Here is a 23,651-nt window from a genome sequence, read left to right as displayed (position 1 = left end):
ACCACCTTACTCCTCTGGTCTTTGCCAACATTTCTTCGATTCTGGGGAGGGGAAATTTCTCCACCACGATATTTTTATTCAGTTCTCTCAGGTCCACACAGAGCCGGACCTTCCCATTGGGCTTCATTACGACCACTAAGGGCGCCAACCATTCTGCACATGTTATCGGTTCTATTATTCCCTTCTTTTCCAACTCTTGGAGCTCTTTCTGGACCGCATCTCTTACCGCGATCGGTACATTCCTCACTTTGTGAGCTACCGGGGTGGCCCCTTCCTTGAGCACGATCTTGTGTTGGAATTTTTCCATCTGTCCCACCGTGCCTCCAAACACTTTTGGGTAGTTCTCCTTCCACTTGTTCAGGTCCGGCCATTCCTCTTGCTCCGTGAGCAATATTTGTTCTTTGCCTCCTGGATCCAGCTTTATTCCTAGGTCGCCCTGGTCTAGCCATCCTAGGACGGAGGGTCCTTTCTCTGCAATGTACAGCTTGCACCATGCTGATCGGCCCCTGAATTCGAACAACAGGCGTCGGAACCCCACCATTGGAATGCGGTCGCCATTGTAAGTGACCGGCCGAATGTCTAATTTCTCCAACTCTGGGCCCAACTGGGGTCTGAACGTTTCTTCCCACACTGCACGTTGGACAATGGTGAATGGGGATCCGGTGTCTGCCACCACCGTGATGGCGATCCCGCCCATAGACATGTCTAGGATGGGTTTTGTGGATTTCTTCCCTTCTACACTCAGTACCTGGTCGTAAATGCATAGGACGGTGACCACCTCTTCCTCTGCAACCTCCTCCAGGTCTTCTTCGCCTTGATCGATGCATTTCACCATTCCCTTGGGATGTTTCTTCCTACACACCTTCTCATAGTGGCCTAAGATGCCACAGTGTAGGCACTTAGCTCGGAACGCTGGACATCTTCTATCGCGTGCGTCATGGGACCAACTGCCGCATCTGTAGCACGATTTCTTGCTGTCATTGCCTGTTTGCTTTCCTTGCCATCTGTTTGTTCCTTTGGCCGCTGGGTCTTTGCCTCTCTGGTCCTTGTGGTGGTCTCCCTCTTGTATCCTGTTCACCATCATTGGGGTGGCTACGTCTTTCTTGGTTGCGTCGGCGCACCTCCTTGCGAGTTCCGCCCTCTTTACGATGACCATTACATCTTTGAGCGTGGTGTCGCCGCTTGCCCATAATTTGTCTTGGACATTTGTGCTCGTCGTATGCATCACAATCTGATCCTTTATGAATTCGTCTTCCCACAGTGCATATTTACAAGGGGCAGCTAGCTTCCTCAAAGCCGCTACGTATTCTTCTATGTTTTCTCCAGCCCGTTGTTTTCTCTGCTGGAAGTTAAACCTGTCCACTGACACACATATAGTGGGGCGATACCGTTCGTCCAGATCTTCCAATGCATGGGCATATACATCCTTATCGGAGTCTTCTCTCTTTTTGGGCACCAGACTTTTGTAAATCCTGAGACCCTTCGGTCCCAGGCTCAGTAACAGGATTCGTTTCTTTCTCTGGGGGGTGAATGTTTCTTCATTTTCGTCCTCCAGGACCCCAATGAAATTATCGATGTATTCTTTCCAATCCTCCCACTTCATCAGGGGGTCCCCTGGTTTCGGTAGAAATTGCACTGGTGCAATTGCATAGCCTGCTGGCGTGCTCATTCTCACCTCCTTGATCGCTGTCGCTTTGACGTCTTTGCTGGTGGGACTCCCCGGGGTGCTGTCCTTCACTTCCGTAATGGTGTCCTCCTGGGGACTCTTATAGCTGGTCCCCACCTCCTCTTCCTTGGTAGCCAGCGCTGTTTCTCCCTGTCGCAGTGTCGTGGGATGGTCTGCGCGGTGGGCTATCTACTGTGGGGCGTAGTGCTGCCTCTCCGGCCCCTGCGCTGCCTCTCCGGCCCCTGCGCCGCCTCTCGGGTGGCCTTGGCTCTGCCACGCTCCTCAGACTTTCCTGTACCTTGGTGGGCTCCTCCGTACCCCTTATGCCACTGGCCAGCTGGGCCACGTGGGGCAGCTCTGCGTTGTATCTAGGTGGCTGGAGGGCTGCCTACCCTGCTGCTGCCCTCGTGGGGGGTCCTTATTTTCTTCTTTCCGAATTCGTCGGCTGGAGCCTCCCGACCTCGTCGCCACTGTAATGTAGGTGGTGTCAAGGATAAGCAGGACGCTGGGTCTACATGAGCCCCCTCGCGGCCATCGCACGCCAACACAACCTCAACATTATCTCCTACGCCGACGACACCCAACTGATCCTCTCCCTGACCAACGACCCCGCCGCCGCCAGAGCCAACCTGCACGAAGGGATGAGAGATGTAGCCGAGTGGATGACGACCAGCCGTCTGAAACTGAACTCCGACAAGACGGAGGTCCTCATCCTGGGCTCCTCGCCCTCTGCCTGGGACGACTCCTGGTGGCCCCCCGCCCTGGGCACCGCACCCAAACCAACGGACCACGCACGCAACCTGGGCTTCATCCTGGACTCCTCCCTCTCCATGACCAGACAAGTCAACGCCGTCTCCTTGTCGTGCTTCAACATCCTGCGCATGCTACGGAAGATCTTCTGGGGATCCCCACCAACACCAGGAAGACTGTCACCCAGGCCCTCGTCACCAGCCGACTGGACTACGGCAACGCCCTCTACGCCGGAACCACCGCCAAGCTCCAGAAGAGACTCCAGCGGATCCAGAACGCCTCAGCCAGACTCATCCTCGACATCCCACGAAACAGCCACATCTCCGGACATCTGAGAGACCTGCACTGGCTCCCCGTCAACAAAAGAATCACCTTCCGCCTCCTCACCCACGCACACAAAGCCCTACACGACCAAGGCCCGAGCTACCTCAACAACCGAATCAACTTCTACGCTCCCAAGCGCCACCTCAGATCAACCAGCCACGCCCTCGCCGCCGTCCCCCGCATCCGAAGAGCGACAACAGGAGGAAGGTCCTTCTCCTACCTGGCCGCCAAGACCTGGAACTCCCTCCCGATCGACCTGCGCCTGACCCAAGACCACCTCTCCTTCAGGAAGAAGCTCAAGACCTGGCTGTTCGAGCAGTAAAGGCACCCCCCCTCCTAGCGCCTTGAGACCCTACGGGTGAGTAGTGCGCTCTATAAATGTATTGATTGATTGATTGAGGGTTCATTAATTATTTATTTAGGTAAGTACAATTTAGGTAGAGGAGCGCCGGCCGGCAACCTCCGGTCATTCACTGTTCTCGGCGCGCAATGCAGGGATGCGCGCGCATCCGCCAACATGGCCGCCGCACGTCACGTCTACGTGACGTGCATAAACTAGAGCGCACACTACAGGTAGGTGTCAAGGGAGTTAGAGCTTTAAGTAGGGATGATCTCGCCGAGTCTCAATTAAAAACCGACTTTGAAAGGAGATCCTTTCGGGATATATACCAATTGTCATTAGCCTTATTGAAGTAAGCACTGATCAATGAGTGTAAAAAAATCTTTATTTTATGTCAGCAATGTAAACCTGATTTACATTTCAAACTCTATACTTCACCTAAGTGTATTTTCTTAGTTCAGGATGGTATTTTTTTTCTGTCGTTTTTTCATGCAACATAGGATTTTTGTATAGTACGTACTTGGAACTGTGTTGCCTCTAGGTGCCTGAGTAAGTTCAGGTCATAATCTCTGTAGACTCCAAACTTTCGGTTGGACATTTGACGTCAAATATCCTGGAGCCTACAACATCCGCATCCTAGCGTAGTTATGAATCTTGGAGACAAGCATGCTTATAAGGTTTGTATTGCTGCGTTCAATGCCCTTACTCGTGTGTTCCCGGAGATCTTTCCAGAGGCCCTGCAGAGAGTTCTAGAGATTCTGTTTTATGAGAGACATCTCTTCTGCATTAGATGTGGTTTTCAATAGTGCAACGTTTGCATCAGAGGCCTCCATAGACAGCAGATTTTGCGAGTAATGCTCATATGCAATTAAGGCCTTTTGACTCTTCTGTGCACGCTTTTTATGGGGCATACAGGTCAGTATTAGGTATGCTGTATGGAGAACACATTTCAGATCATTCCACAAAACGTCGGCTGTGTCCTCAAATATTCATCTGCCTGCCAATTGTGGACTCACTGCCCACTTAATGAGTGGGTACGTGTCCTGTGCAAGTGCTTTTTACACAGCCTTCCAAGTGCTCCATGCAGCCCTTGCAGGGTTGGATTGAGATTCGAAATCGGCCGGGCACGCTAAAAAAAAGTGGCCCACATTTGCATACTGCCTTTCCTCAAAACACTGCTTCGGCGAAATTTTATTTAAAAAAAGGGGGGGGGGGGGTACAAAAAATGCACAGATTCGTTTACACTGGTGACTGAAAACAAGTGAGGCCACTTCTGCTCAGGCCCCCTGCCCGCTAGGTATGCATACATTAATGAGTCAGCCCTTGAGAGAAAGTGACACCTCTGCCTGTTGCTAAACGTGAGGTAATGAGCGCTCATCTACCTCCAGAAATGCCACTCAGACACCAACTGGGCCTCTGGCTGTATCCGAAAAACAACACAACCACCCAAATCTGCCCCCCAAACTGCTCCAAAAAGCAGCCCACAGTTGGAACTCTGCACCGGCCCCTCTGGCATTGCCAGAGTGCCTGCGTTACCAATCAGACGCTGCCCTTGTACACTTTTCAACCATTCCCCCACAAGCCCACTGTAGTATCACTGCCTAAAGTGCTGCCCATGTGTCCCCAATCAGCAGGAGGAGCGAGGTTCAATTATTCTGCCAGTCTCTCATGTTTCTCCAGTAGAACGTGCCACTGTCCAGCTCAATACTTTTTGTTTTCTCAAGGGCCTTTTTGTAATCCACTGGGGGCCGCACGTATTCTTCAGCTGTGATGGGCTTTTCAAGTGCCTTGCAGCCTAGCCCTGCCCGCTCACTACTGGCCCGCAGTGCTGCTATCTGCACACCACAGGACCCCGTCACTCACCAAAATAACCAGCGTGCAGGGCCGTCTCCTTCACTTTGACCAGTAATCCATTAAAGTTCATGACCTTAATTGTTTACACCAATTTTTTAGGTACCCTCACTGAACAGTGGATACATTTTAGAAAAAAGAATGGATATTGACATCAGTATCAATTGGATCATATTAGTGTGAATATATTTACTGTTGGAAAGTAGCCCTCTTAAAAGGGCCACCTCAAACTTGTTGCCTTCCTCCTCCTTTTTTTCTGACCTTCTTTTTGTTGTCCATAGGACTCTGAGCACGTTACCATAGCTAACCAGTGCGAAAGTGCATGTGCTTCTCCCCTAAACATGGTGACACTGGTGTATAGATACTTGGCATATTTAATTTACCCCCAAAGTGGAAAGTGGTATACCATATACACAGGGCTTAAAAGTTAAATGCTGCTAGTGGGCTTGCAGCACTGACTGCGACACCCACAGAAGTAGCCTTTCAAACCTTTCTCAAGCCTGCTACTGTAGTGCCCGTGTGTGTAGTTTACTGTCACTTTGCCTTGCCGATAAAAACTACTTGCAAAGCCTAAAACTCCCCTGTCGTATATGTTACCCCCAAGGTAGACCATAGGTATCCCTGAAGTCAGGGTGCTACATAAGTGAAAGGAAGGTCATGTACTTTTATGTTTTGCATGTCCTGGCAGTGAAAAACAGTTACATTCGTTTTTCATCACTGTGAGGCCTACTCCTCTCACAGGTGAGCATTGGGAATTCCCTTCATTTCGGATTATAAAGGTGTAGCTAGATCCTCATCAACATATCAGCTTTATTCGGTTTGCCAAGAACCATCAAAGCCTACAAATGCAAGAACATGTGTATAATTAAAAGTAAAAAATAAAATTTGTGCAATATAAAAGGTTAGTGTGTAGAAAGGGCCATTAACATTTTCGCACAGGTTTAAGAGATTTAAGCAAAAGAAAACCTCAGTTATAATACTAAATGTACAACAGCGTTCTTCTAATATACTGTCTGTGCATATCTAGCAGAGGACTAATGTATCCTTACTTAGCTTATAGAATTATAATCTAATTGAAGAGAGTTGCACGAACCCCAGCTATCAGAATTCAATTCTAAGATTATTTTAATGGCCTCTTCTACACACTTACCTTTTGTATTGCACAAATTGTATTTTAGACGTTTAATTATACATATTTTATTGTAATGTACCTTTCCTCTCGGTGATGTACAACCTGACAGCGTTTGTGCCAAACATAGGCTTAAAATCCACTTACAAAAAAACTATTGTTTCAAAGGTGTCATTTTTTAAAAGTCTGTATGCCATTTTATAAGAATTAACATTCAGGTTTAAACAGATAGGGCAAATCCAGAGTGGCTAAATCATGTTTTATATTTTTGGAATGCTAATGATAAATCCTCTTTTGTGGTAACGTTGGATTTAACATTATGGTTTGAGAATTTGTCACTTTTACAAGGTCTGAGTACTTAACAACAAGAAAATGTTCCCTGTGTTGTTCTTCCTTCACTTACTGCCTCTTACAAGAACATGCCCGTTCACTTATCAGACTATAGGCCTTATTTTTGTAAAAAATATCTCCTCTTTTATTGACATTTTTTATATAAACACCTTTTAAAAACCAAAATCAATACATAAATTATCATTAGAGGAGAGGCACTGGATCTTTTGACCGGACAACACTTATTCGACCATGCGCGCCACAGAGAGTAAGAACCTACAAAGGAAATATAGGTCAGTGGGCTGAGAAACTAATGAGTCTCATGCCAGAATTATAAATTATAAAGAAGGCCATAGCCTTCGGATTCCAGAAAGAAGCCACACTATCCTGAACCTAAGGATTGTCAGCACTATAAGAGGAGAACCCCCAATCACATTTGGATCAACCTGTACCGATGTGAAGAAACATATGAGATGTATCTTAATACAAAATTAGAATAATCAATTATTAAATTGTCAGCATCACAGGAGGAGAATCCCTGATTACATATGAATCGCATTGTATCGATGTGAAGAACCATATAAGATGAACTTTAACATTAAATTAGGATAAAAAATTCCTCTAAGTCAACAATACTGTTTTTGATTGATTAATCTGTCCTGAAGAAGGTGATGTCAACCATTTTCAACCCACCGAAACGCTGCACCGACAACTGTTCTTGTTATATAGTATTGTTTTTATAAAGTCTTTCTTAACTGTATATTGTGTATGCTTGTCTATTGTTTTTATTAAATCCTTTTATGATCCCGTACACTTTGTAAGAATGTACACATAAGAGACATTAATATATATGTTCCATTGGTACATGATTGCCAACATTAAAACTTATGAAAAGGATACTATATAGAATTGTGTGTATTATTGATTTTTAAAATGCGCTCATTGAAAAATGTTATCTAGACAAATGTTTGAGACATTTGAGAGAGAGTTGATAAAAAACAGAATTGTGTCCTCTCCTCTAACGATATTTCATGTATTGATTTTGTTTTTTAAACAGTGTTTATATAAAAATTTCAATAAAAGAGGAGATATTTTTACAAAAATAAGGCCTGTAGTCTATATGATGTGTATGAGTGAATAGGCATGTTGTTGTAAGAGGCAGTAAGTGAAGGAAGACCAACATAGAATTTTTTTTCTTGTTATTAGGTACTCAAACCTGGTTTCCTTTGTATCTGAAGGGTTTCTCTCGTTTTTGTTTTATGACTTTTAGAAGTTGGACATTTTCCTGCTCTGTGTGCCTTACAGACTGTCTCCAATACATGTCTGGGGTGGGTGACAGCCACACTTTGTGCACTCCCTCTAGTCAGCCACAAACACAGAAAAGGTGGGTATGATGGGACTAATTTGCATTCATCTGCATTCTGTAAGTCCTTACTGGGCAGGAGGAAGGCGAGGGAGCAGTGTCCTGTTTTCCACACTAAGGGCTGATCACCCCTCACAGATGGACAGGGTAGAAAGGGGTACATGTGCCCTTCAGAGAGCTGCTTTGAAGTCAGCCCCTCATTAAAGGCACTTTTGGGTCTAAGTACTGGGTCTCTGACACCCCTAAAATCAGACACTTCTCGATCTTGAACTGAACCTCTGCCAGAAGGACTGCTGTGCTGCTTAAAGGACTCCTCTTTGGAATGCAGACTTGAAAGGCCTGCTTTTCTCTTGTTTTGCTCTAGTGCCTGCTGCTCTCTGACTCTGCTAAAAGAAAGCTGGACCCTGCCTTTACTCGAAGTGATCTCCAAGGGCATGTTGGCTTGCCTCCTGTTGCTTGAGACTTGGAGAAACAAAATTTCTACCCCTGCTCCTGTGCCTGGCTCACTGGATGTGGTGGCCCAGATACTTGCAACATGGATTTCGACACTTGTCCTATCTGCTGGTAGCAGAACCGGCACATCGACCCGGTTGCAGGAGTAACATCGGCACATCGCCTCAGAACCAAAGCTTTGCCTCCAGAGATTGGACAGTGTATCGCTGCAGCTGCAGCTTTGTGAGATCCACGCATTCCCTCGACTGTGTGACAGATTCTGGCGCATCACTCGACACCTCTCGACTGTGGCACCCGTCTTTGGAACGGAAGCATCACTTTTACCGCATGGAGAAGATAGACACCTCTTGCTGTTGCGGCCACGAAAGGTACTTGGTTCACCGGGGCTTGCGTGGGTCCTGCAGCCTACTGATGCCTATAGCAGTCAGCCCAAACTGTGACTTTGCCCCGGCCCAGCACGATCGAAAGTAACTTTTTTAGCGCTTCTTGCTTCTAAGCGCTTTATTGCATTTATTCTTTTAAAATTCAATATCAACTTCTATACATTGGATTTTTGTAATTTTTATCTTGTTTTGTTTATAATATCTATTTTTATAAACCTGTGTGGGGTCTCTTTCTCGTGTATTCATTGTGTTACTATGTGTATGTTGAACACATACATACACATTGCCTCTTTAGATAATTTACCCTAGAGCAGTCCGGCTTAATAGAGGGTGAGCACAAGTTATTTTTAAGTGTGTATCTATCTTAGTTCCTGCCTGGCCTGGGCGCATACCTCAGCCAACCAGGAATCCTATTTATAACATTTTTCTAATTAAAGGCTTTGTGTTTTCTTAATTTGTTAAAACTGTACTTCTATTTAAGTAAGGTGCTGAATACTATTTTTAATGCAGTTCTTTTCTTTATCATTAGAAAGGCTTTCTTGGCAAGCGTATTTATAAATACCATGAACATGTCAGCAACTTTGCCACACTAGAAAATGTAATCTAATTTTAAACCCTTCACATCCCTCATTTTGGTGAACTCTTTTTGCATAGGTTTGTGGTTAAGTAGCATAGGTCTGTAGCTTATCTTTGCAGTTTTGCTTGTGTGCAATTCTAAGAAAATGCGGCCTGGAACGGTGTCTTTCTGTAGATAAGCGCAGGATTTCTTCTTTTGGCTGCTGGTTCTTGAAAACTAGTGAAGTAGACTCCACACATTCATCAGGGTGTGGCGCTTTAAACAAAAATGCACGCTAGCCTACAATACAGTAATCGCATACAAGTATCTCCAAGACTTCTGTTAGTCCAAAAGCGTTCTGCTTCAAGCACTGTCTGAGACATGGCGGTTGTAGTAGTGCTAGAGTGCTGCCTCCAACTCTCCCTCTTGGCATAGATCGGGTAAAGTGAAGAAAATCTATATTTCACTCCCATCTGCGGGTATTTAGTGCAACATTTGCAGGAAGGTGGTGATTGGCAAGCGCTGCTAATATTAGATGTGTTCATAAGAGCTACTACAAAAGCTGCCCTAACTTGACATGTATTTTATTTTTGTTCAGGTGATATATCACAGACTGCAAGGGTCATTAAAATGTTATTATTGGGCCCTGTGGAATTAAGAAAGGTTGACACGTAGTAGTCTTTTCTGCCCATTTACCATGCTTCTTCCTTTTACCCTGTATCATTCCAAGGTACCGAGTTGGTAACCACTTTATGATGCAAAAAATCTCCTACCGCGATTTTTTGGCTGAGATCTGAATTCCTCTCATATCCTAACATGGACCTGACTTTCTGTACTCGATACTTTCTTGTCCTAGCCTCGTGACACCCTGTCCTCACCACGAGAGATTATTTTTTAGCTAATGCAGTTGTTACAATCCGTCTTGCTTTTTTTAGTGTCCAGAATCAATTAAACACATCTACTTCAGTTTCTTTTAAAGTTTACAAAGGAAAGCCTCATGAAATCTATTTTATTCACCTAAAGGAGTAACAAGTAATTGGAATTGGACTATTAAGTTTAGTTTTAAGAGTTGATTATGAAAAGGGAATTGTTAAAAAGGTACTTAATATTTTGTGTGAAAGTGAACCTAAATATGCGTCCCTGTCCATTCATTCGTTATGCGCGCTAACAGTACCTTGAAGAACACATAATAAATAGACTTGTACAAATGGATGACACAAACTTCCTATTTACGTCAGCTCTTTTGGGAAAAGCACAACTTATGCAAGACGTGCTCCTGCATATTCAGAATGAATCACCCACCAAGCAATGCATTCAGGAAGCAGACCTATAATTTAAAAACCTCCTGTTTCTACATGCTGCAGTTGTAAAGCAATCCAGTATAATTAAACCCTTTCAGTCCCAAGCCAAGTAGAATGTGAATCCTGGGGTTGCAGGATTTTCCACAATAAAGTTGCTCAGAAGCTTTAACATTCCTTTTATTTTAGAGGTTCTAGCAAACAATCAACATTATCTGTTTTTTCGACCTAAACTTTCCATTGGTCCGCGACGACAATCGTGTTTCATCATTGGATTAATATTAAAATGGCAATAAGGAGAATTATTCCTCTCTTTCACAAAACTAAAACGTAACCCTTGATAGTAGTGAAGGGGCATGTAATAGTTCGTAGGAATGTGTGTCTCCTCGGGTGCTAAAGCACTATTGTGGAATGTCAGAAAATCTAACCATACCGGTGCGTAAGTACTTTTTGGCTTAAAGACAGCCAATGTAGCATATCCGTTCAATGTTTTATAGCTCTTTATTTCATAACAGACCTGTAGGCCTGTGGCAGTGACAACAGCTTTGAACTGACTTCGGTTTCCTATCCCCATCCTTTTCTATTTGCATTGCAGTTCACAGCTGTTCTCTGCATTGTCCCTTGCATTTGAATCCACTTCACACTGGCAGCATGATGCAATTGTGCCAGCCTGTAATAAATCAGTAATCAATGTCAGTGTGTATCACACTGTATTCTCTAATAAACCACATAGCCTACTGTATATCCTGCGCCATCTTTGCTCAGATGACGTTTCGACATACCATAAGTTCCTTTCAAATTCTACTTTCAGTCAATCTCCATGCTTCCATCCTTCCCCAGTTTTTCTGAGCTTCCGTACATTCTCATCCTGTTCACAAACAAAGGAAACTCCATCTTGGCAAACTATCAACGTTACTGTCAACGTTAGTTAACAGTCAGCTCAATTGGAGTTTACAGGTAGATACCTTTGGTCAGTATTGTCTTTGCTTTTTGATGGCCCAGGGCCTAGTGTTACTGTGTCTGCAGTGTTCTAGCAAAGTGAGTGTGCGTCTACAAGGGAAGGGCAATGTGCAGTTAGGACTTACTGGAGGTGATGGTAATATGTTTAGGTACAGATAGAGTATGTGTAAAAAATTGGGTTATTGGTTGGGGAGAGTGGAAACCCCACTGAGGCATCAACCACAAACCTTGTCAGGGTGAACCACAAAAGTCACTAAATTAACCTGAATTTAACCTTCTGGTAGCTTGGCACACGTGCTTAGGATTTATGCTGCACACAAACAGTAATAAAGTGAAAACAAAACACAAGATTTAGAGTAAAATTTGGAACCCAAACGAGACAAAAACAACAGCAATTCAATTAGTAGAACCAGGGTTATTTAATTTTAAAGGTTTAAGTAAAAATAGCATTGAGAAACCGAAAGCCCTAACTGTGAGTATCTAGTCGTGCTAGATCGGGAAAAAGTCAAAAGCTCAGGCCGCCCACATAAATAGATAAACATTGTGATAAGCTTCTAGCTGCCTCCTAGTGAGTGTCCAGGTACAAGTGAGTCACTCACTAGGACGCAGCTGGAGGTTTTTCATAGCTGTTTATCTATTTATTGATTCATTTACTCTGAGTAAACAACTGTGGTAGCTTAGATCTTTAAATGCTAGTTCCAAATTCACGCAATGCTAGACATTGAAAAAGTTGCTTTGTGACGAAACACATGTGGGCTGCCATTTGATGTACAAAAAGTTCACAATCAAGTTATATGTGAAATTTTGAACTGATTTTGGAATAAATACTTCTGGAACCTTTTAGCACTGAACGGTTTATGGACATGTACATATTTGACTGCTTTGTGTGCTTCGGTATCACAGTTTTGAAAAATTTTGAGACGATAAACATTTCAGCTCTTGATCTATATACACCTTAAGGTAGCAGAATGTCTGTACCATGCAAGCACCATCATTTACCAAAGACCATCACTGATATTTGACCCTAATATTGTATGTTCTAGAAGTGATATCGACTGACCACATCGGCTAAAATGCTTTTGTTTTTTTACAGTTTGTAAGATTATAAAAAGACTTATGAAAGTAAATGTCCTGATGAAGGTGGGGTGAACCAAGAAACGACTGAAACACCACGCCTAGAATCTTGGAGCTTTTAGAATTGTTCTTGGTAGATTTTTGTAGTTTTAGTATGACTACTGTGAACAATGAAATAGGAAAGGGGTTGTGCAATATTTTGAATATGATTAATATTTACGGATGCTTTTATGAGTTTAATATATAATTTGTGAGCTTAAAATACATTTGAAGTAATCTGTTTTATATTACGTTTTTAGAGTGGTTTTCTTTATGATGTGCAGATGGAGTGACCATGGAATTAATGTGTTTTCATCAAATCTGTAGTGGGTGACTAAAGGGAGACTTGTGGTTGTTGTGCCTTTTAAACTTTAACCAAACATTCACTTAGTAGGTTAGACGTTATTAACGTCTGGCTGGCCTGAAATAACGGTTTCTTTGTTTTCTGTTTCACAGTTACCATAAAATGTGTTGTGAAATAAAAAGGCGATTTTTGCTGCTCTATGGTACGCAACATGGTCAGTCTAAAGCCATCGCCGAGGAAATCGCCCAGCAAGCAGAACAGCACGGGTTGGTTGCTGATGTTCATTCTCTCAAGGATATCGAAGAGGTGAGCTAAAACCTATTATGTTGGACCTGGTCTCAGCTGACTTCTCTCTGCCCTCCAGTGAACTTTACAAGTTAACATTTGTCGGCATTTTCTTATATCGATTAGAAGAAATGAGCAGAAGGCAGGGACCTGGCTACGTATTCTTTTTGCCTTCCATTTCGTTGAAGTTTTAAAGTCCTTGCTTCCTTTTTTTTTATCCCAGTCTGCTGCACGGATCACCGTCACTGTTATTAGCTCCATTTCAAGGTGGGTGATATGCCACAATAACGTTCTGTAATAAAAAAAACATGTATCATCTTTACTCTGCTTCTTAGATCATATCTGTCTGCTGAGTTGAGGTCTCGCTGGTAAGATATGCATATGTGCTTTGCCAGCTTGCTATTGAATTATTGTGTCATATGTACACATCAGTTTAGCCTCCATCTGACTCTAATAAAATGAAATCACTGGAGTATGTATTTCAGTGGGTTATCGTCTGTGTGCACCTTTTAAATACAACATTATAGCAAAGTCAAATGTTGGAAAATACAAGAAATGCGTTATGAAATGCAGAATCCTTGTGATAAAGATTTGCTGCTGGAATGTTGATGCATCTTTTAAAAATATAAAAAAATGAACCATTCTAAAAAATAAAAAAAAAGTTGTTTCACTAAACTCTAACCCCAACATGATGGGGCTCAGAAATAAAACAGCAAATCCGCCAGTTAAAGCCATTCTGCTATTAACTACAAACGACTTGAAATTGGTAATGGAGACTTGAAACATTTGATTGATATTAATTATTCTATTAAAATCTGTTGCTGTTCAGACAACCATTGCGTCCTAAACTCCAAGTAAGAGACTATGAATGGTGGGGCACTGGTACTAGGTTTGAATGCTGGGTGTTTCGGAAGTCACCCCCTGTGGTCAAAACCCACAGTTCATTGCTGATAGCCTGTGTGAAGTAGGTGCGTGACACTGGGTAAAGCCGGGGCCCACTTCACACTCCCTGCACCCGGAGCCTAATGTGGCAGTTCATTCCAAGTCTTTCAAAGTCACTGAAAAAACCTAGTTAACAATTTGCTAACATTGCATTGGGAGCAGTAAGATGACATAAGCGAACTAAACCAGCCTTGTCAATAAGCAGTGGCTACTTATCAAAACCCTTGAAGTACAGCAGTTGAGGTAGCTATGCAACTTTAGCTCTCACCCCCACCATGCAACTGGTCATGACTAGGCGTGGACAAACTTAGTCCATTTGCAGTATACATAGGTCTCATGAGAGTTACAGGTATTGCTCATATGTTGCTTGGACAGTTGTCCGCATGAAAGATGTACATTGGGTATGCCTTGTCTACCAAATACATGTAAGATACCAGCTCAATTAATTGTTAATACTGTTTTTGAAGTCATTTGATGAATGTCGCTAGCACAGTGACTTTAGCCACATCTCGCTTCCACTTTCAGTCCAATCCTTTTGCAAGCAAACAATGACCAGATCAGCCTCAGCGAGAGACCGAAATTACACAAAGCACAATATTTTGGGATTTAAGTGAGATACACTTACATGATACAAACATCTCATGGGCCTCCACATACCTCATAATTGACAGCATCAGTGCTGTCCCTGGTGACCTTGAGTATCACATGCCCTTTATTAAAGACATTACTGATGCCACAGCTTATATCTCATTGGGCAGAACCTTGGCTCACACCCATTAGGCTTGGGGTGGAGGCAATGGTCTTCAGCCATTCCTTGGACAGCTGGATAATTGGAGAAAATATACTGACCGTACCAGGGCACAAAGGCCAAAAACCTTTTTTTTTTTGCCTGCTGTGATTTTGACCTAGCGTTTGGTTAAGACCTGTGTGATTAAATTTCTGCACAAATGAGCAGAGCTGAATAACTTCCATAATGTGCAAAATACAGAGCTCGCAAAGATTTTGCAGTCTGATTAGAAAAAAGTCGAATGAGCATCTGCTGGAATTTTACCTTGATATCAGTAATGAATTAATGATATATATATATATATATTTTTTTTTTTGAGGGTCTATAAATATATGTGCAGGACATAGTTAAAATCAGTTTGTTTTTGTTTTTTTGTTCTTCTTTTATTTAAAACATGGGACATAGAGACAGGATTTTAAGGCTGTTAAAGCCCAGATGTGTGTCACTTGTTCAGTGATGGCCAGACCTCCGGGATGGTGACTCTGACATTTAGAGGCTGCCGGGGTGTTCGCCGCACTCAACCTGTGAAGACTTGTCCTTCAATGTTGTACGAGTTTGATAAACAAATTTCCCAAAGTTGGCCATGTGCTTCACAATTTCCACAGTGCAGAGCTGTTGGACAACCTCCTTTGCTGTGCGGGTGCCCAGTTGGAGAAGAATAGGTCTGAGATGGATTCCGCGAACTAGCCGCAGGGCAGTGCACCAAAGTAAAATGTGTGCAAAGGACTCTCTTTTGTAATTGCAGAGGCAACACTCTGTAATGCCCAGCCGTGCTTTCCCAATTGGATATAATTCTTTTAGGGGGAGCGGATGTCGTCTGGCTGCTAGATCCGATATAGAGCTTTGTCTCCCCACAGGGTGGGCAAGGTGGGGCTTTTCGCTAAGCAGAATGTGAGGGCGACTTTGGGTTTCATTAAAATCTCTGGCTGCCAAGGATTCTGTGTGCAGACTGCGAGAACGTAAGTGTAGTTGCTTTTTTATTGTTGTTTTGATGGTAGCGTAGTTGATTTATACTAGGGTCCCAGTTCTCTGTCGCAAGTTGCAGAAGATCTTTGAATGTAGCAAGGCAGGCTGACTAAAGGTAACTTGGCTGTGGGAAAATGAATTTTTTGACGGCCTTCATGGTGTTCTCCAGAGCCACAGTTGTTAGATAAAAATATTTCATCAGGGCAGCCAGCTCTTCTAATTTTTGTTGGTTAAGATTGAATTCCTTGTGAATCAAGATATTTCTAGTACAGGCTGGTAAACTAAATACTTTTTCATACCCCGTGCAATGTATTTTTTCCAAGTCCTGCGCAAACCTCCCTGGAAATGCCTGTTGCACGTAGTTAAGGGACTCTAGTAATTTAGCCTTCAATACTCTTTGAGTGGCCGTAGTTGTTGGACTATCTACGATGGCATATAATTTCCAGAATGCATAGGTAACCATCTTTTCTTTCTGCTGCAGTTTGTGGCGGTGGACCCGTGGGCGGCCCGTTTCGCTCAACCAGGCCCGAGGTAGTTATAGGTTTTGTACACAGTCCAAAATGAGGGGACCCACCTCCACTTCGCCAGTTTTTTCTTCGGGTACTGGCTAAAATCACTATTTTGGACTTGCTTGGGTTAGCGACCAGCTTGTTTTCGGCGTTATTTTCAGAGAGGATGGTAAGTGCTTTTTGAAGACCTATTTTGGTTTGGTCGGTATATTGCATCAGCTGGATCTTTGTGTGGCCGATCTTAGGGGTAGCTAAAGTAGCTCCGTGCAGTGCTCTGCCCTTATCGGCGGTGTACAAATTAAAAATCATCGGTGCCAGGATGCATCTCTGCTTTAGCCCCCCGATCTGTAGCAATTTTCTCTGTGGCAATCTCCCTGGAAAGGTTGACCCGTACTCAGGTTTGAGTATTTAGCTATCTAATTGCTTGTAATAGTGACGGGCTGATATTCCAGCGTGCCAATTTCTACCAGAGGATGGTACGGTCTACCCCATCGAAGGCTGCTGAGTAGTCCATGAAGCAGGCGAAGAGTGGCGGGGAGCGATGGGCCACCGTTTGTTGGGCTAAGTATGACCGGGCAGTGATATCTACGGTAGAGCCCCCAGGTCTGAACCCGGTCTGGTAAAAGGGCAGAAGACCTTCGATGCAAACCCAATCAACTAGTTCCTGCAATAGTGTACTTGCGTAGGCCTTGCCCTCAATGTCCAACAGTACAATCATCCGGTAGTTCCTGGGGCCGGTGTTTGGCCCTTTTTTGTATATTGGTTACAACAATGAGACCCCTCCAGGAATCTGAGATGTCCTCCAAAAGCCTACATTCTGTGTATAGCTGTGCAAGGTTATAGTACCAAAAGGCCATGTCCTCCCTGAAGAGGCAGCCAGGCAGTCAGTTGGGGCCGGGCGCTCCGTTATGCCAAATCTTTTTTTAGGGCCATCTCTTCATACCTATTTTACAATAATGCCTAAGGGATAGGAAAGTTGCCGAATTATCTGAAAGAATGGCGGACAGATGTTTAACCTCATCTACCTCTCCTAATAGGTCCTGATTTATCAAGAAGTAATCCATGCGGGAGTAATGGCGATATTTTTTCCTGTAAAAGGTGAAGTCTCTTACCTCCCCATCTTACTTCACCAAATATCTACCAAATTAAGCTCACGGATCATGGTCTTCTAAATTGCAGAGGTTCTAGGGGTGCTAACATACTTAACTTTAAAAGTCTATCCTGTGTGTTATTTGCACTATATTAAAGTCTCCTCCAAATATTACCGGAGCAGTAGCCTGTAAAAGACCGAATTCAAGTTTCACTAAGGCTCCTGTAGAATCCTCAATGGACCATAATAGTTGGCACATACTAATGGCATTCCCTGTATCGTCAAACTAGCAACCAACCACCTGCTGAAGGAGTCCGATTCGTATCTTTATGCCCGAGTTGTTTTCTAATAATTACAGCCACCCCTCTTGAGTTACCTCTCTGGTTGGAGCAAACTGCTCTCGGACCCAGCGCAATGCATTAAAGAAAGACCTGCACTCCTCCCGTTCCAAGTGAGTCTTCTGAAGTAAAATAATGTTCGCCACACTATTCTTCAGAGACCTGGGCAAACTTCTTTCTGGATCTCAGACCGTTAAAATTCCAAGCTATGAAATGAACCAGGTTTAATCTACTCATATTTCCATTTTCAGTCCCCGGATCCCGAATACCCCCTTCAACCTATCATCGTAATCGGCTGCCACCCCAGAAGAGGTTGAAAAACTCACAAACACTAGAACCCTTCGGAAAAATGACAGAACTAGGACATATTTTTCAATTTTTTTCCCCATGCTCCCTCCACCAAGTGTACCCCACCACCCACCCACTCGGGGAACCCCCTTTACTATCCCTAGGCTAGATGATCGCCTTTCGCGACCCCCTGAGCTTAAGGAGGGAATCAAGACAAAAACAAAATAGTAATTAATAAGAGAAAATGAAGACATGACTAAAAATCCCAATTATATTGCTGTTCATAGGTGCTTTCATCTCAATGTGGCTGGGACTAGAAGTCTTGACTACCCACTATGCACAACCATCCATCTGGGCCAGATAAGAGTCCACCTCTTCTGGCTTTCTGATATTATGCATTTTGTTCCGCCACATTATCCTCCAAATCACAGGGAACTTCATCTGCACCTGGGCGCCCTTGCTGCGTAGGTCATTCATTTTTTAGCCCAGCTCCCATTGTCTCTGTGCTGTTCTCCTCCCAACATCCAATCTTATTTGGTAGCTGAGGTCCTCATATTTCAGAGAATGCTCCTTCAAGGCACACCCCAGCACTGACTCTTTAACATTGTAAGAGAGAAAATTTGACAACATTTTCCTTGGAGCCTTCCTCGCTGGGTTTAACCTAAAAGGGTCCCTATGCACTCTTTGGAGTTCTCTGTCCAAATCGATGTCTGGCCTATCCTGCAGTAGACTTTCCCCAGAAGTTTACAGACAAAGCCTTTGATGTAATTTTTTTCCAAGTTTTCAGGAAAATTAAGGAGTCTCACATTGTTACGCCTGGCATGCATTTTGAGCCTCTCCAGGGCATCCTGCAATGACTTATTCTGAGTTTTAAGATATCACTGGTGTTCCTAGCCAGGGCAGCTGACAGAGACTTTACCTCACCTTCGAGGACTGAGGTACATTGGGCAATACCTTCTAGTTTCTCCTCAAGTATCCCACATTTTTCCTGAATGCCCTTTTGATTACCTTCAGAGATCTCAAACTTTCTTAGGCTATCTTGTCCCAGGGTACAAAGTAGATTCTCCAGCTGGTTTCCTGGGTGGGGGGGGGGACACCTCTTGTGGGCCCTGATCCAACCCAGGCCCTTCATTGCCCTGTTTCAGGTTAGGAGTCTTATCCGTAGCGTTCCCCCCTCCCCATTGTGTGATCCTGTGTTCCTTGGATGTCACCTTGATTTTTCCACCAACAGGGTTCCTGTAAGACCTAAGTGAGGGGGAGGCTTAGGGAGTAACCGCCCTTTTCTTTGGCCCACACCTCTTAGCTCTCACAGTCCCTTTAGGTGCCTTTTTTTACCGGGGATACTACCAACAGTTCTCTGATTGCAGGATCCTATTACGCGTTTCCTCTCTGGCGCCGTACGTATATGATACCTACTCCTTGTATGAGGGGTTTTTGAGTCACTAGCAAGTTAGAAAATTGCTAGCTTTACCGCTACTAGGTGATTGCATTAAAACTCCTCTAGGACATTCAGCCCCCACCTCCTCATTCACCGAACTCCTAGGAAGAAAAGGTACCTGAGAGGGGGGGTCATTTTCCATCCACCCCGCTTTACCTTTACCTCCCTCAAACACTGCTGCTGTATTATCTCCTCTTTAACCAGGCTTCGTGTCAGACCAGCACGGCTTGCTTCTGAGTCCCCGCAGACCGCATTGCAACATTTGCCTTCAGGATGCACGGATCTTGTGCTGACTATGCCACCGCAATTCCGGAAACCAGCTAGAGCCATCGCCACACGGGACTTCCGCAGCAAAGCTTCCGCCAAATCCCAATTCCCCCTCAAAGCGCCGATGCCGGTGGATTCCTTCGCTGTGCCCATACGCATTTTGAGGTGGCCTGAAACAGGTAAGCGTAAACAGAGCGCCGCACTGCAAAAGTATTATAAAGCAGCCGATACCCGCTTCATGCCTTCAGATGGCAGACTCCCTCATTCCCCTCACTCGGAAGCTTCCGCGACCGGCGTCATCCAGCCACCATGTTCCCCATAACGTGATACTTGTTCTTGTGTTGTGTTTTGACTTTATTACGGTTTGTCTGCTGCATAAATTCTTTACACATTGTCTCTAAGTTAAGCCTGACTGCTTTTTTTGCCAAGCTACCGGAACATTAGGCAGAGGTTAATTTAGTAACTTTTGTGGTTCAACCTGATAGGGATTGTGATTGTTCAGATTCTTTATTTCCTGCATAGTTACTTAAAACCATTGCAAAATAGTTACATAAAATACAGAAATAAATTATCAAATTCATCAGTATGTGTATCTAATTAAAACAAAATGTAAAACCCCCTAGTTGGGAATGTCGTTGCCATTATAAAGTCTGAGTTAGTTGTAGGCTTTGTGTGGGACTTTTTGTGTCTTACTACTATGAAATGAATATGTAATATTTCTAGTCCAGTCATGGGATTCTTTGCAGGTCATCATGATTGTTTTAGTCCAGTTATCTCTGAATATTGTGAGGGGTAACCCTTTACTTCTAGCAGTATGTTCTAGTCGTGGTCTGGTTAGGAACATATGCTTTTTAGCACTGTGCAGCCTGAGCCTTGTTCCGTTTCCGCTGACTTGAGCATTTTTTGTTCAGCCAGCATAAGAAATTTGACCAATCTACAGTTTAATTGTGTATTTCCTGGGAGGTTCTCGGCGCATTGAAGGATTCCCATCCTGTGCCTCAAGAAGTTCATTTTTATGGACTTCGAGTAGCCCTGGTTGAAGTACAATTGTGGAGCCAGTGTTTTATAGGAGTTAATGGTCATCCAGGCGTGCGATCTGTTTGAGAAGGTTGCTTTATCTTCCACCAGAGAGATTTGTTTTAAGGATTTCCAAACCAATTTCTTGAAATTGGAATAGCCGATTTGTGCATTCCAAAGTTCTGTGAGTTGGGTAGATTCTAGGGCTAGTTGTAGGTAGCTTCTGGCTTGGGACTGCTCCCTGTGCTGTATGTCCTGCCACAGCAGATAAATTAACGTATTTGAAGTGGCCCTTCTGATCCTGTGCAAACAGATAATATACGCACCATGCCTAGCTAGATCTTGCCGTCGGAGGCCATACTCCAGCCTTATGTGAGCCGGTGATGTGTAGGATGGAAGGCTGAACAAGATTCTATAGGCCTTGACCTGTAAGCTTTCCAACACTTTTGCATCTCTTCCCTGCATTGTCTCACTGCCATAGGTAATTGAGGGAGTAATTTGGCCTGGAGTACTTTCAGAAGCGGAGTCAGGGTAGACCCCATTAGTTTGCTTGCAAGATTTTTCATTGTTAATGCAATCAGCAAACCTTTCCTTTTAACTTCCTCTTTCTGACGTCTAAACGTCCCATCCTTGTCAAATGTTACTCCAAGGTACTTGTATTCTTGAACTGGGACAAGTTTTGTACCGCCAAGGAACAAGCTTTTTTGGAGGTTCTCTTTATTGTTTATTGACATTGTCCGTGTCTTGCTCAGATTTATTTTTAGGTTGTTTACTGAGGCGTAGTTCTGCATTGCCGTCAGTAGATGCTGGAGACCAACCTGCGTGTGACTGAGCAAAACGATGTCATCGGCATACATGAGATTTGAAAGTATTTGCCCTCCAATCCTTGGTGAGTGGGAATTGCAGGTGTTGAGCGCCTTTGGAAGGTCAGCCATAAACAGATTAAACGGGGTTGGGGCAAGAACACAGCCCTGTTTCAGACCCTTTGTTGTGGGAACCTTTGCGGAGATGTGTGAGCCGCCCACTAATTTCACCTGCACCCAGGTATCCGTGTGCAGAAGTTTTAGCATGTTTAAAGTGGGCTGAGGTATGCCCATTGAGCCAGTTTTACCCATAATCTGGACTTCTCAACGTTATCAAAGGCAGCACTGAAGTCAATATAACCTAAATGTAAAGGTATTTTTGAGGCTTTGGCTGCATCGATTATTAGCGAGATTATGAGGATATTTGTGGATGTACTTGCCATTTTGCGGAAGCCGGTCTGATTCAGCGGTATTATAGAGTTCATCTCCGCCCAGTTTGTTAGCTCCTCTAATACAGTGCCCCAGAAGTGTTTTGCTTCACTGTCTATTAGAGCTATTAGTCGACAGTTGTTGGCCTCCGCTTTATCACCTTTTTTGTGGATTGCCACTATGGTTGAGCCTTTCCATGATTCCGGTATTCTATTTAATTGCCTGACTTCCAGAAATAAAGGATACAGGATATCTGCCCAATCCTCGCACTTAGCTTTAAACAGGGATGATTAAGAAACGCTGAGAGCGGTTGTCTGAAGTCAGAGGGGCTGTTGTCTTTGAGCAGGAGCTCCTGATCCCTCGTCCCCGAATTACTAGCTCCATCTTGATTTCCAGATGTCCTGCTTTCAGCCATTAGCGTTCCAGCACTATCGGTCTGATTATTTAAGTGAGGGGTAAGAAAATGTACCCAGTTTGCTTCTGAAATGTGAGACCCATTACCCTTATGGTGTGGGTGAATAATCCTGTTCACCGTCTTCCAGAAGCGGGCACTATTATTGCTGTTTGTATTGTGTAAAAGTTTTGCCCAAAACACATACTCAAGGTTGCTGCTGATATTCCATTTCAGACTTTTTAATTTTGCCCTTTGCTTATTCGTGGATGCTCAAGCAGTGGTGTTCTCTGGAGATCTTCTCAGCCAGCGTAGTGTAGCGTTTATTGATTTTTGGGCGAGTTTCAGCTGCTGTCTCTGGTCCTTTGCGATTTTTTTTTTTCATTCATGCTTTCTGGGAGTTGTTTTTTGTTTCTGCGTATTGATCTGAAAGCTTGTCTGTGAACTGTTCCCAGTGGTCAATTTTGTTTTCCAGGCTGAATATTGGCGAGTTAAAGAGTTGGATTGCTGCTTCGGCCTGAGAGTTTGTATTATTTATTGTGCATTTTATCTTTCTTAAATTGGACATGGAGATGCGCCCCAGAATTACATCTGTGCTGATAGGTCTAGCTATGGTCGCTGTTATTTTAAATTCTTGTGGGCGATGGTCGCTATCTCCCTTATCCCCCATTCTGTACCCGAGTATGTATGGGAAGAGAGCAAAGCTTACAAAGGTATAGTCCAGTATGGAGATTGTTGTAAGAGAATAGTAAGAGTCGACTGGTGGAGTGTCGTCCGAGAATCTTCCATTTAAGGCTCGCAGATTTAGATGTTCTAGTTCTGCGAGTAGGAAACTATTGGAGTGCTTCTTCTTTCTATTTGGTGGTTGACTTTGTGTAGAGATATTATGAATTCCATTTTGTATAGCAACTTCCTCTCCTTGTGACGAACCTATTAGATACTGATTTAGGTCCCCTGTCAAAATGAAGTTCGGATTTTCCATCACTGTTGCGAACTTTGCTACTTGATTTACAAGTTCGGTAGAGTCTTTCACTTTCCATTTGGGATGTACCTATGAGTTAATCAGGCACACTTCCAATTCTTCGACCTCTGTGAGGATTGATATTGTGACTGCCAATATAGCGTTTGATGATGAATCCATAAGAGTTGGTGAGGGTATACTTGTTGAGGAGACATATGTTGCCAACCCACCAGAGCAATGACCGTATCTGCCCATCCTTTTTGCTGGACTCGCAAAGCAAATAAAGCCCTCAATGTGCTGGAAAAACCGAGAGCCAGGTT

The 23,651-nt window shown here is 43.8% G+C and overlaps 1 protein-coding gene across 1 annotated transcript in view; it reads left to right on the top strand.

Annotated features, from left to right (window-relative positions):
- MTRR (5-methyltetrahydrofolate-homocysteine methyltransferase reductase) overlaps positions 1-23,651 on the top strand; it is a 415,823-nt gene that overhangs the window by 3,466 nt on the left and 388,706 nt on the right. The window contains exon 2 of the mRNA XM_078687627.1: positions 12,973-13,126. Within this exon, the coding sequence (XP_078543753.1) occupies positions 12,983-13,126 (144 nt within the window). The 5' untranslated portion in view covers positions 12,973-12,982. The remainder of the gene's footprint in view (positions 1-12,972; positions 13,127-23,651) is intronic.

The sequence above is a fragment of the Lissotriton helveticus genome, chromosome 4_1 (genome assembly GCF_964261635.1).
Source record: "Lissotriton helveticus chromosome 4_1, aLisHel1.1, whole genome shotgun sequence".
NCBI classification, from domain to species: Eukaryota; Metazoa; Chordata; class Amphibia; order Caudata; family Salamandridae; genus Lissotriton; species Lissotriton helveticus.
This window is presented reverse-complemented; position numbering and strand designations above follow the sequence as displayed.